This window comes from Antechinus flavipes, chromosome 3 (genome assembly GCF_016432865.1).
Source record: "Antechinus flavipes isolate AdamAnt ecotype Samford, QLD, Australia chromosome 3, AdamAnt_v2, whole genome shotgun sequence".
Lineage (NCBI taxonomy): Eukaryota > Metazoa > Chordata > Mammalia > Dasyuromorphia > Dasyuridae > Antechinus > Antechinus flavipes.
In genome coordinates this window covers 207,284,203-207,298,927 of record NC_067400.1, presented here as the reverse complement: position 1 = coordinate 207,298,927, position 14,725 = coordinate 207,284,203, and the positions used below count along the sequence as shown (strand labels likewise).

Genomic DNA, 14,725 nt, shown 5'->3' with positions numbered 1-14,725 from the left:
TTTAGGACACTGTATATTAAGAACATGCTGAACCTGATTTCAAATAGTTATTTCTTGGTAAAATAAGGACATATTTTCCATTCATTTGTTTCTTAGATCTTTTCTCCACTACAAGATGCTTTCAATATTTAAATCATTTAGGTTTAAAGTCTGAACTAATACAATCATTTGTGGCCTCATTTTTTAAAAATTGCCTTGAAATTTTTAAAGCATTTTAACTGCTTCCTCAACCTATTAGAGCTTGGACATTGTCCTATAATTATTTTCTAGCTATTGTTTCATGTTACATGATTTCGGATTCATAATCATGATTTTTTTGATGATTAACCATTCAAAAAATAAAAATCTAAAAATAATTATTTATGAGCAAGCATGACTTTCCTATGAGAAATCTTCCCCATGTTATTATATACATGCCCTAAAAATACTTAAGTAGTAAAATTTACAAAACTTATGAGAGCTTCAAGCATGGATCAAGAAATCCTGACCTCCAATCTCAGCCTCAGATACTGAGACACTAAATGTGTAATCCTGGGCAGGTCACTTAACCTCTATTTGTCTGTGTAAATCTATCTGCCATCTGAAAAATAAGGATAATAGTACTAACTCCCCAAGGTTGTTGTGAGAATCAAAAGAGATAATAATGGTAAATCACAGTATTTGCCACATAGTAAGCAGCATATAAATGTTTGATGTTTAGTTGTGTCCGATTGTTCATGACTCCGTTTGAAGTTTTCATGGTAAAGATACTAGACTGGTTGCCATTTCTTTCTCCAGCTCATTTTACAGATGAGGAAACAGAGATTAACAGGATTAAGTGACTTACCCAGGGCCATACATCTACTAAGTATCTAAGACCAGATTTGAACACCTGAAAATTAGTCTTCCTGACTCCAGGCTGGCACTAATTAGCATCCACTAATACTTAAATAAAAAGCTTTTGGCAGTCACATTATAATTGTACATAATTTTATAAACATAGCCATTTAAATTAAAGTACTCTGACAATTATAAAAATGCCATTTTTAGAGAAATCTTATGTTATTATGTGAAGTTTTATGTATAACTTATAATATAAATGGTTACATTTAACTTATATTTTGCTGAAGAGGATAAAAGTTGTGATGATGTGAACTGAAGCAGAATTCCATGAAACATAAGAACAATAGTCTATATGGTAAAAACCTGCATATTTTACTAACATCAGATTATTTTAAATGACAAATGTTTTTTTGTTAGTCTCCAAGGTTAATGAAGCGGTTCCATTTGATCTATTCCCAGTCCAGAGAAAAGTTGTAACTTCAAATTTAGAACACAAAGGTAAAGAATCTTTCCTTCCCAAACCTGTGTTTTCTCATGTGGTATGGTTTGGTATCTTATTTTATTAAGCAGTTGATGAAATCATTGTTAATGACTCACAATGGCATTGTGCCAATTCAGTCCTTTCCAGTTGCAAACCCAAAATATGCATCATTACCACAGTTACCTATTTTAACTATTGCATGCTTATTTCATGAACATTAATGATTATAATATATCAAGACTAATTTCTCTCTGTCCCATTTTTTTTTTTACTCCAATAGGAATGAAATAGGTTGGTTTAAATGAATATCTTTGGGAAAAGAGAGAGATTACCTCTTCCAGATTGCATACAAACTCCCTCCAGTGAAATTTCAAGTTGATAAACAGAGCTGGAAATCCACTCTTGGCACAATGAGATCATTGTCTCTGGTTCCCTGAGGTCCTGTTTTAAGTAATCCCTCTCCTGACCAAAGAACCATAAAGTAACTTCCCCTGGTATAACACTTGTCCCTAGTCAGCAGTGAAGACCTTAAATTTGAACATTATGTCCTTCTCTACAAGTTCCTACTAACCTGTCCCTTGGTGTTTAATCTTTGGCTCCTCTCAGAGTTTCACATTTCTGTCCTATAGTCTCAAAGTTTATGATATTTTTCTTTACTTTCTGCTGCTTCTGTGTTTGCACTGGCTTTCTCTCTGTTCTCTACATTAGGATAACTTTCTCTTACCATCTAACAAGCTGTCTCTCTACCTCCTCTAGGTCATTCCTCAAAATATGTTCTGAGAAGCCCTTCCTGAAGGAAGAGAGGTCTCCTGAAGACCAGTGATAGACTCACCACAACTCCCAATGATTCCTTGCTTCCATCTAGCTTTCCTTTAAGTGTGTTATTTTTCATTTCTCATTGTAAACACTTCTCTCTTTTCTGATTAGCCAGAAATGTGTCCCAATTTAATAAAACAAAGATATTGTTCCAAGAATCAGAAACTCACATGCTCCAGATAGCCTATAGATTTGCTCTGTAGTCTTGCTGAATCACCTAGTTGTTTCATAACCACAACCATAAAAAATGCATCCTACAAATACAAATCCACATTTGTTTTTTCAAACATATTCTTTTCTCATATTGTATTGCAGTATTCACATGGTCTTAATGAGGGAGAGAAGAGATTATTTGTTAATTTAAAATAGCTAATGTTTCTATAACTCTTTGAGGTTTGCAAAGCACTTTATATAAGTTATTGATCCTCGTAATGATTCTGTGAGGCAAATGCTATTATTGTTCTCATTTTACAGGTGGGAAAATTGAAACTGATAGAGATTAAGTGACTTGCATGGGGTCATATAGCTAGTGAGTATGTAAGGCAGTATTCAAACTCAGGTTTTCCTAACTCTGACTCATTCCAATACATCATTATTATAAAATTTGATATTACTCTTATAATTACAAATTTCTCTTTAGACAACTGTCTTGTTAATTCAGTTGAATAGAATAGCATGGATATGATTTCTAGTAAGTCTCAATTTCAATAATAACTAGAATCTATAAATAAATCACTTAACTTTTCTGAGCCTCGATTTTTTTATAAAAGGTGAATAATAATGATCATATTTCCTTTATCTGTTGTGACAAAAGCACATCATAAATGTGCTGTTAGCATTAGCATTTGTCCTTTTGTAATAAGTTTGCCCAAAAGCAAATGTCTTGGGTAGACATCAGTGCTTGAAAAAAATAAACCTAGTTAATGTTCATTTTTATTGTGGTAACAAAGAATTAAAAAATAGCAAGATTTAATAAAAAAAAAGTTAAGGTCAGAAGACACCCAAAACTTTCATAACTTCTTTGTGTGTGAAGTCTCCCAATTTTGACCTTATTAAAACTATTTCACAGAACATTAATAATAACTGAGATTTGCTGAAAGAAGTACAAAGTTTAGTAAAGATTTGGACCCATTCCTGATGGTGCTTATCATCTGATAACTTTACTAACATAGTCAAAACTCTTAATCCTACCTTGATGTCCCCCAAATAGGTCTCCTTTGTCACAACAGGATGAAGAAAAAGTTGTTTTTTCCTATTTTAGTGGTGAATGTGAACACATTTACCACCACAACAGGAAAAAAACAATTCAAATATATGCTTTATTGATATTTGATCAGTAGAGCATATAGGCCTGGGTCCAGAAAACATTTTAAGTATAATTATTTACATCTCAGAAAACAATATAGAGTAGCACTTAATTTACTATTTTAATAATATCTATATTTAAGAAAGCAATGAATAAAATATTAATAATGTAGAATATTATTGTTCTGTAAGAAATGACCAGCAGGATGATTTCAGAGAAGCTTGGAGAGACTTACATGAATTGATGCTAAGTGAAATGAGCAGAACCAGGAGATCATTATACACAGCAACAACAAGATTATACGATGATCAATTCTGATGGATGTGGCTCTCTTCAACAATGAGATGACTCAAACCAGTTCCAGTTGTTCAGTGATGAAGAAAATCAACTATACTCAGAGAGAGAACTCATTTGCAAAATGAGTGTGGACCACAACATAACATTTCTACTCTTTCTGTTATTGTTTGCTTGCATTTTTGTTTTCCTTCTCAGGTTTTTTTTTCTTTCTTTCTAGATCCGATTTTTCTTGTACAGCAAGATAACTATATAAATACGCATACATATATTGGATTTAACATATACTTTAACATATTTAACATGTATTGGACGACTTGCCATTTAGGGGAGGGAATGGGGGGAAGAAGGGGAAAAGTTGGAACAGCAGGTTTTGCAAGGGTCAATGTTGAAAAATTACCCATGCATATGTTTTGTAAATAAAGATAATAATAATAGTGAATAATAATGCCTTTGTGCCAATTTAATTTATCCTTTCCAATTTTAAACTCCCAGAATCCATCATTAACATAGTGATCTACTTAACTATTGCATACTAATTTAATGAATATTAACGATGATGAAATACCAAATCAAATCTTTTTGTTCCATTTCTCCCAACTCCTACAGGAGAGAGAAGAAACAAGTTGATTTAAATACATATCATGGTAAAGGAAGAAAATTACCCCTTTAGATAGCATGCAAATTTCCCGTTGTCATTTCAGTAATGCAGATTAATCTTTGAAGTAAAATATGCATACATTTTCCTTTTTTATATTTTTTACATTTTACATTTTTACAGTTGTTTTTTTTAAATTTTATTTAATAATAACTTTATATTGACAGAATCCATGCCAGGGTAATTTTTTTTTTTACAACATTATCCCTTGCACTCGTTTCTGTTCCGATTTTTCCCCTCCCTCCCTCCACCCCCTCCCCTAGATGGCAAGCAGTCCTATATATGTTAGATATGTTGCAGTATATCCTAGATACAATATATGTTTGCAGAACCGAACAGTTCTCTTGTTGCACAGGGAGAATTGGATTCAGAAGGTAAAAATAACCCGGGAAGAAAAACAAAGATGCAGATAGTTCACATTCGTTTCCCAGTGTTCTTTCTTTGGGTGTAGCTGCTTCTGTCCATCATTTATCAATTGAAACTCAGTTAGGTCTCTTTGTCAAAGAAATCCACTTCCATCAAAATATGTGCTCATACAATATCATTGTCGAAGTGTATAATGATCTCCTGGTTCTGCTCATTTCACTTAGCATCAGTTCATGTAAGTCTTGCCAAGCCTCTCTGTATTCATCCTGCTGGTCATTTCTTAACAGAACAATAATATTCCATAACATTCATATGCCACAATTTACCCAGCCATTCTCCAATTGATGGGCATCCATTCATTTTCCAGTTTCTAGCCACTACAAACAGGGCTGCCACAAACATTTTGGCACATACAGGTCCCTTTCCCTTCTTTAGTATTTCTTTGGGATATAAGCCCAAGAGAAACACTGCTGGATCAAATATGCACAATTTGATAACCTTTGGGGCATAATTCCAGATTGCTCTCCAGAATGGTTGGATTCGTTCACCACTCCACCAACAATGCATCAGTGACCCAATTTTCCTGCATCCCCTCCAACATTCATCATTATTTTTTCCTGTCATCTTAGTCAATCTGATAGTGTGTAGTGGTATCTCAGGGTTGTCTTAATTTGCATTTCTCTGATCAATAATGATGAGTGGTAATAGTTTCAATTTCATCATCTGAAAATTGTCTGTTCATATCCTTTGACCATTTATCAATTGGAGAATGGCTCATTTTTATGGTTGTTAAACATTGATTAGTACACCATCTTCTTTAAAGAAAGAAAGTCTGAAAAGTTCAGATTTAAAAAATTAAAGGAGGGAATTTTCTGGCATCTTTTAATCAATAATTTTAAAAACTTAATTGAATATAAAACCTTCACTGTTTAAAAGGGAAAAGGGGGATATTGGAAGGAAAAGAAGATAGGACAAATGAACAAAGGACCTGAATCAGACATTTTCTAATCTACAATGCATAGCAATCCATATGGGTTATGCTATGTCTTTTCTTACTAACATCTCCGTGCCCTGGCTAATTTAAGATTTAATAATTATTCTGAAATATTCCCATCTTCAACTTCCTTCTCTATGCATCCCCCACTCAAAGATTTAAAAGAATTAAAATCCAGATTCAAAGCAAAAGCTAGCTTTGATTATATCAGATTCTCTAACAATCTCCTTCTCACACAGCATGGTGAACTTTTTATTGTTAACAGCAACATACAAGTGGTGGCACAGTGAATAGAATGATAGACTGGAAATATCCAGTATTAAATCTGGGCTCAGACACAATTGGATGACCTGGGCCAGTTACTTAATGTCAGTATGCCTCAGTTTCTTCATTTGAAAAGGACATTAATAAAAGGCTCTACCTCTCAGGGTTTTAAGAATAAAATGAGATAGTACTTATACAGTGTTGTATTAACCTTAAAACTCTATATAATTGCTAGTTAAGTGAAAGAGAAGCAGTATTACAGCAGGGCTTTTTGGTGCTGTTTTTTTCTCATTGAATACTATGCAATAAAGAATATATTTGGTTATTATATTAACTCTATGTGAAAGTTTAGACCCAAGAAGCAATGGCCATCAAAAATTCAGTAGTGCATCTAAGGGTGGCATTTTAATTGCCATTAATTGTAATCCATGCAATTTAAAAGTTATGTCTACTAAAGCTAAAATATTACATTTTCCCTCCTAACTTTCCTAATGATTTTTAAATGAACTATTTTTCTTAATAGATTTAAATTCATCAATTGACTGCAACTTTGATCAGGGCATTTGTGATTGGATACAGGATACAGATGATGATTTTGACTGGAATCCTGCTGATAGAGATAATGGTATTTAAATCATATATTATTGTATACATTATAATGCTATGACAGAGATAAAGGTAAATATAATCTTTAAGTCACTATTAGATTATAATCACTATCAGTTTGAATTTACTATGTGTTCTTTACATATCCATAGATAGATAGATAGATAGATAGATAGATAGATAGGTAAATAGATAGTATGTTCCTAAGAAGAGGCCATTTTGTTCAACCCCCCTTTTTAAAATAAAAAATCTATATACCAACAATGTTAATTCCATTTGAACGCTCCTGATAGTGTCCTGAACCAAATTAAAATGTAATTGGGAAATAGTTAACAAAATTATATAACAAAACATAATATAACATAGATAGATCATAAATAATATTAATGTGATTTCCTAAGTCAATCTGTGACTCTCAGGGATTCTTATATACAGTTCAATAACTCTTATTTCTATTTCAGTTTGAAATCACTGCTCTGGAATCATGGCTAGCTGTTGCATTGATCAGAATTCTTAAGTCTTTCAGACTTTCAGAAACAGAAAATATTAATAAATACATTTTTTAAACTGCTACAAAAATTTCCCCAAAATTTTCTGCTTCCCTTCTGATCTTAGCTCCATTGGATGTCGAGAGCCTGAATTCATATTCTGAATTCAAGAGTTCAAAGCCCTACTATATACTAGTTGTATAACCTTGAGCAAATTACTTCTCTTTGGTCCTTACTTTCCTCATCTGTAAAATAAGAGGTTTGGACCACATGACCTTTTAAGATCTTCCTATGATGCTAAAGTCAATTCAACTCAACAAACATTTATTAAATATTTACTAGGTACCAAAGCACTATACTAGATGCTGAGGAAAAAATATGGAAATGAAACTCTCAAGGAGTTTGCATTCTTTTAATTGTTTTTTTTTTCCATTTGAGTTTAACAACACAAATAAAATTAACATTTCCATTTACAAAGTAGAATATAAGAAAGGATTACACATAAATCTGATAGTCTCTATATTGCTTTTCTGACTTTTAAGTGTATAATAAATTCAACATGTGACTTGCAAAGCAGTAGCTTAAAAAAAATTAGATTCAAATGGAGTCAATTTCTTTGAATCTCAATTTCCTAATCAGCAGTGTGAAGTAGTTGGTCCTTCTAGCCTTAAAATACTAATTTATTATAACTCAAGTAATGGATTTTAAGTCTAGTAGAATTCAGTCTGTTTTAAGATGTTTTGTTAGTTGAAGAATTTTCACTAAAGTGAATTTGAAGGTTTGTTAACAGTGACTTTCTCTTCTCCCAAAGCTGTTGGGTATTACATGGTAGTCCCAGCTTTTGTAGGACATAAGAACGATGTTGGCCGTTTGATACTTCTCCTTTCCAACCTTCAACCCCAAAACAGCTCCTGCCTAATGTTTAATTATCGACTTGCTGGAGAAAGAGTGGGGACACTTAGAGTGTTTGTGAAAAGTAAAAACAATACTCTTGCCTGGGAAGAGACCAGCAGTGAGGATGGAAGGTGGAGGACTGAGAAAATTCAACTGCATCATGAAATTGAGACTACCAAGAGTGTGAGTAAAAGTAAAATATTTACTTTTCTCTATCCACTGATTAATAATGTTCATGTCATTATCTAAAATTAAATGCTCATAACTAGGAATAATCAGAAGATCCATGAATTAAGATTTTGTTCAACTTTCCTTTAATGGATATGGGTAATAATTTGAAGATCATAATGCCATGATTATAGATATCACTACAAAAAAGCCTAGATATCCATAAAGTAGGACCAAAAAAAATCCCACAAAAAAGCCCCACAGCATCTCAGCATTTAGATGGCACAGTAAATAAAATACTGAACTTGGAGTCAGGAAAAGCTGAATTGGAATCCTGCCCTAGATACTTGCTAGATATATGACTTTGGCAATTTTAACTCTTATTAGTCCCATTTTCCTCATCTGTAAAAACTCTGTTTGCCTCCATTTTTTCATTTGTAAAATGGGTTTGGTAATATCAGCTATTTTTCATGGTTGTTGTGTGAATTAAATAAGATAATATTTGTAAAATGTGTTGAAAACTTTAAAAGTCTGTGTAAATGCTAGGTATTATTTATTATTAATGCCACAAGATTATTAAATTATCCATACCTTTTGACCCAGCAATACCACTCTAGCCTTGTTTCCCAAGATGATTAGGAAGAAAGGAAAAGAACCTGTGTGTTATAAAATATTTATAGCATCTCTCTTTGTGGTGACAAAGAACTGGAAATTGTAGTAATGCTCAGTAGTTGGGAAATGGCTGAACACAACTTGTTCACAAGTTGTGCTATATGATTGTGATGAAACACTATTGTGCTATAAGAAATAATGACTTTGATGACTTTAGAGGGAAAGTGGAACTTGCCCTAAATAATGGAGAGCAAAATAAGTAGAATCAAGAGCAGCCATATTGTTTTAAGAGAAGCTTTAAGTGAACAAGTCATTTTGACTATTATAAGTAACCAAATTAACCAATAAGGTCATATTAAGGAAAATGCTGTCTGCCTCCAGAGAAAGAAATTATAAAAAGTATGCATAGAATGATTTTACATATACATATATATGTATGTGTATGTGCATATGTAAATATGTGTATATATATATGTATATATATAATATGCACACACATATTTGTGTCTAATGGTAACCCTCTCAGGGCAAGGGAGAAAAGAAGGAAAAAATTCTTTAAAAAAGTTAATGATAACTTTGTTTAAAAGAAATAGCAAGTTTTATATTATAGATTTGCAGTTTCACATGCAATCATCTTTTTTATTATACTAAGTTATAGAAATGCTCGTTTTACTCAATAAATGAAAACAAATAAAAAAAATTTTAAATTAGTAAAGTTGAGATGATAATAGAACTTATCTAACAAAGTTTTTGTAATGATCAAATAAGATAAATGTGAAAATACTTTGTAAACCTTAAAGTTTTATATAAATGCTAGCTATTATTTAGAGTTTAGAGAGACCTCAGAGCACACATATCTCAGAAAGGATCTCAGAAGTCACTGATCCTAACCACTTCTAAAGCAAGTATGCTTCCAATCTTTGTTTCAAGGTCTTCAGTGATGAGGAAGTCACCATGTCTCCAGGAAACTGGTGCCTCTTTGGAACAGCTCTAATTCTTAGGACATGCTTCCCTTTTTCAAGCTAAAATCTACCTTTTTAAAACTTCTCTTCTCTGTACTTTTTCTTCTCCCTGGGACCAAGAAAAACAATTCAATTTCTCTTCCACGTGACATTATTGGAAGAACAACCAAAGAGAGCAATAATAGGCCTTTATCTCTTTTCCTCTCTAGACTAGCAGTCCTCAGTTCCTATCTACTTTTAAGTACCCTTATTATTTTGATTTCTCTCCTCTGAATATATTATATCTTTTTTACCTTTCTTTTTCTTCTTTTCTTCGTTCTTTTTTTCTTCATACTTCCTTTTCTCCCTTCCTCTTTTTCTTCTCCCTCCCTCCCTTCCTCCCTCCTTCTCTCTCTCTCTCTCTCTCTCTCTCTCTCTCTCTCTCTCTCTCTCTCTCTCTCTCTCTCTCTTTCTCTCCTTTAAAGGTTTAAGTAATTTGCCCACGGTGGCACAACTACTAAGTACTTAAAACCAGATTTGAGGACAGGTCTTCCTGATTCCTTAGCTGGTGCACTCCACCACCTACCTGTCCCTTCTCTGAACATATTCTATCTTATTATTATCCTTCCAAAAATATGAAGGAAGGAAATAAGCACTTATATTAAGCACTTCCTATTTGCCAGATTCTATGCTAAGTGCCTAACAAATAGCGATCCTCACAACCACTCTTAAAGTTAAGTACTATTATTATCCCCATTTTACAATTAAGGGAACTGAAGAAAACAGAGGGTGACTTGTCCAGTATCCCAGAGCTAATAAGTATCTGAGATCATATTCGAACTCAACTCTTCTAGTCTCTAGGCCTGTCACACTAATCCTGGTAACACTTAGCTACCTCAGAACTGATTATAACAATCCAATATGGTCTGAGCAGAAAAAAATACAGTGGGGCTATCATCCCTCATTGAATCTGCCTAAGCAGAAACATACTACACTTAAGTTCACTGGCTTACTTGCAGTTTTCAAAACCAAGTAAACCCCATGCCCTCAGCTTTGACTGTGGTCATAGAGAAACTAAAGATGCCAGTTAAGCTAGACCAAAGAATATATTCCAGCTTCAATGTTGTGATTACTTAATTACTGGCAGCAAACATTTTCTGCATTTGTAAAATATTATCAGAGGCTTTGTTCAGAATGAAAAGACTATATAGAGCCCCCATCAAAAATACTCCAACCTCCCAATTCTCCCTGTGCAACAAGAGAACTGTTCGGTTCTGCACACATATATTGTATCTAGGATATAGTATAACATATTTAACATGTATAAGACTGTTTGCCATCTAGAGGAGGGGATGGAGGAAGGAAAAGGAAAAGTCGGAACAGAAGTGAGTGCAAGGGATAATGTTGTTAAAAAAAGTACTCAGGCATATATTCTGTCAATAAAAAGTTTTAATAAAAAAATACTCCAACCTCTCCATGTATTCCTGGTTAACTGAGTTTTCCTTCATGGCTACTGCTGCTACTGGACCACTGGCTTTTAAGTACCTAAGAGATTCTCTAAATGTGCTCAGTAGTAATTAGGATAAGTTTAGGAGATCTTCCCATTAGCCATTGCTCTAACTCCATCCTTAAAATAAGGGAAAAGAGCAAAAAGCTTGTATTAGCAAAAGGCCTTTCTCTGTTCTCCCCTCCTACTCTTGTATTAAACCTCTCTATAGCAAAAAACAAACAAACAAAAAACCAAAACTCAGAGATATAACTTTATTTTGGTTTACTTAATAGTATTTTTTCCCAATTACATAAAAAGATAATTTTCAACATTCATTTTTGTAATACTTTCTGTTCCAAATTTTTCTCCCTTCCTTTCTTGCCTCCCCCCTTCCCAAAACAGCAAGCAATCTGATATAGGTTCAATATGTAAATGTATTAAATGTTAAATATATTTCCATATTTTTCATTCTGTGCAAGAAAAATTAATCAAAAGGGGGAAAGCACAAAAAAGAGAGAAATAAATAAACAAAAAGGTGAAAATACTATGCTTCAATCCACATTCAGTCTCCATAGTTCTCTCTCTGGATGCAGATAGCATTTCCCATCTCAAATCTATTGAGTTGCCTTGAGTTACCAAAACACTGAGAAGAGCCAAATCCATCAGAGTTGATCATCATATAATCTTGTTGATGTGTACAATGTTCTCTTGATTCTGCTCATTTCACTCAGTGTCAGTTAAAATACATTAGATTTCAAAGAAACCAATTATACTGAACTATAGGAGACTGAGACAGAGACAGAGAGAAGGAGGGAGGAAGGGAGAGAGAGGTACAAATATATTTTAAAGTCCACAAGCCTCAAATAAGGAATCCCTGGTAGATAATCTCTAAAGTCCCTTCTAGTCCTAAAATGCTATGGTATGCCATACCATTGACTCGGACCTAAGAAACGATTTCCAAATCTTTGGATTGAATATGTGTTGTTATTTTTTAGACACCTCTATTCTTTTTCAGCATCATATGACTTTTCAGAATATTTTAAGTGTTTGGTACTTGCTAGAGCATTTTCTTAAAACTTTATTCTCTCTTTTGAAATGATTTAGAACTAAAGAATATAAATTTACTTAGAATACGTAATTCAATATGGAGAACTCTTTCCATACACCCTTGTCTAACCTCTCTATCTTTGGGGAGAATAAGCTTGAAGTCATTTTTAGTAGTTATTCAGTGTTTGCTAATTATTTCAAAGGTCTTAAATTAACTTTTCTCCTTCTCTCTTACAGGTAATTTTTGAAGCAGAACGTGGCAAGGGCAAAACTGGAGAGATTGGCTTAGACACTGTCTTATTAGTTTCAGGCATATGTCCTGAACTTCTTTAATCTATGAATTGTTGAACATGTTTTTAATTTTTCTTATTATTTGTCCTTTAAGCTAGGACTGAACTTTTTTACATAATAACAAAGATATCAACACATCCTAGAAATGCTAAGAGGCTGATATTAACTATGAAATTTACTTCTTAGTACCTATTTTTATCTGAAATGTGCTAATACTAGCTTTATAGCATAATATTCCTGCTATGGAATTGCTATATTCAGCTTTTCCTATTTAAAAAAAAAGCACAAAGAAATGTCTAAGTAAAATGTACTTCTATGAATTTGTCATAATTTTTTACCTAGTGGCTTGGCCTATTGTTTAATAGAAAAGTTTATATTTATCTTTTCAAAAATAACGATTATATCCTAATACTCATATTTTATTGTAATTTAAATTCCTTTTTTAATGAAGAAATGACTCTAGTACTGTGTTAGGTTATTTACCATACTGGAAAATGGGGACTTTGTTGTTTTTTAACATGGAAGTACTTTATACCCTTTAAAAATTATTTCTGAAAAAAAATCAAGCACTAATCTTCAACAGAAAATTGAAATTGATGATTGCCTAGAGGTGCTATGTACATCAGTACCTGTTCTTATGTTTAAAGCCTCACAGAATTCATCAGGTTAAAGTCAATAGGCTTAAGTTTTATTGAATTCTTTCCTTTCAATCCCATTTTGTTAAGTTTTCATTTCATTTTCATTTTATTAATGTTCATGTAGGAGTTCTGAGTGCCTTAATTATGAACAGGCATATTATCCTTAGGTGTATTACCCTTATCTTGAAGGCGTTTTATCTATGTGTAATGGAATATAATATTTCCTTGGTTTTTTTTTAATATTTGGCTTTTCAACGAGTAAAGTACTTTTTATATCATCACATAAATAGTAGTATATCCTGGAAATGCAAACTGATCACAGAAACATACTGGGAGGTATGGCCTTCTTATTGAACCTTTTTTGTATGAACTATACTAATATTTGCTCTCTCTAGAACACTGCATTTGATTCATGAAGTATGAAAATGCCTCTAGATTTTTTCCACTAGTAGATGTGCTTTATTTATACAAGGTTTTAAATTTCTTTGTTCAGCTTTTCTAGTTAACAACAACAAAAAAAAAAAAAACATAAAGAACTATCTAGGAGAAGTGTTTATTCCTGTGACACTTCTGTGAACTTGTGACAACATTATTTTTTTACTGACTATTGGATTGAATTTCAACAGAGTGCATTTTATATTTTAAAGTGGGCTTGAAGCAACTCATCGTCAAAAAGGTCCCCTGTACTTTGGCCTCAGGGTGATAGTTACTTGATAAAACCCAAAAGACTAAATGAATTACAGTTTTCTCCATACACCACAATCTTATGTTCATAGTTATCAACCTGTTCAAGACATTTTCTGTTTCACCTCCAGATTAGCCTCTTGCCTTTAGTTCCAGTCCTTGGAATGCTGACTTTCCTTGATACTCCATCCTTATTTTTATCTTCAATTCAATGCAATTTTTAAAAAATATTCCTTGCTCAAGCTCTTATTTTAATTTCATATTGAAATTAGTCTCCTCAGATCCCCTTCACTCTAATTTAGCTTTCCCAAGTTCAGTTTCATTACAGAAACCTTCTTAAAATAGTATCTCCCTTTCCTTAGTTTGTAGCCATATTCATTTGCCTAGATAGATATGAAGAAATGTGAAAATATGCATACACACACACACTTTACAGTCTGGTAAAGGCTCCCTCAAACCTTCCCCAACCTCCTCCTAAAAATCCTTTCTAATTAATGGCTTTGTCTAGATCCATTATCATCATTCAATTCTTTCTTCTGTATTCAATTTTTCATGCTACCAGAACTCAAGGTTTCGTTTAAACAAGGCTTTTCTTATTTTTTTGCATCTCCAGTTTTTTTTTTATTTTTTCAATTCACAAAATAGTAAAAACATAATTAGAAGGGATTTTGGAGATCATCTAAGTTTAACTTTCTAGATAAAGCATGAATCTCTTTTATAATAATGCTATCAAATAATTATTTAGCCTCCACTTAAATACTTTTGATGATGTAGATACTGACTTCTTTTTTTCTTTTACAAGTGAAATTGTTAATGCATTTTTAACATCATATCATACTCTTTTCCCTCTCCCAGAAAGCTTATCT

General features: G+C 32.7%; 1 protein-coding gene across 1 annotated transcript in view; it reads left to right on the top strand.

Moving 5' to 3' along the window:
• EGFL6 (EGF like domain multiple 6) overlaps positions 1-12,579 on the top strand; it is a 57,174-nt gene extending 44,595 nt beyond the window's left edge. Inside the window, exons 9-12 of the mRNA XM_051991129.1 lie at positions 1,240-1,320; positions 6,525-6,626; positions 7,907-8,172; positions 12,484-12,579. Coding sequence (XP_051847089.1) covers positions 1,240-1,320; positions 6,525-6,626; positions 7,907-8,172; positions 12,484-12,579 — 545 coding nt within the window. The remainder of the gene's footprint in view (positions 1-1,239; positions 1,321-6,524; positions 6,627-7,906; positions 8,173-12,483) is intronic.
• Positions 12,580-14,725: the final 2,146 nt, after the last annotated feature.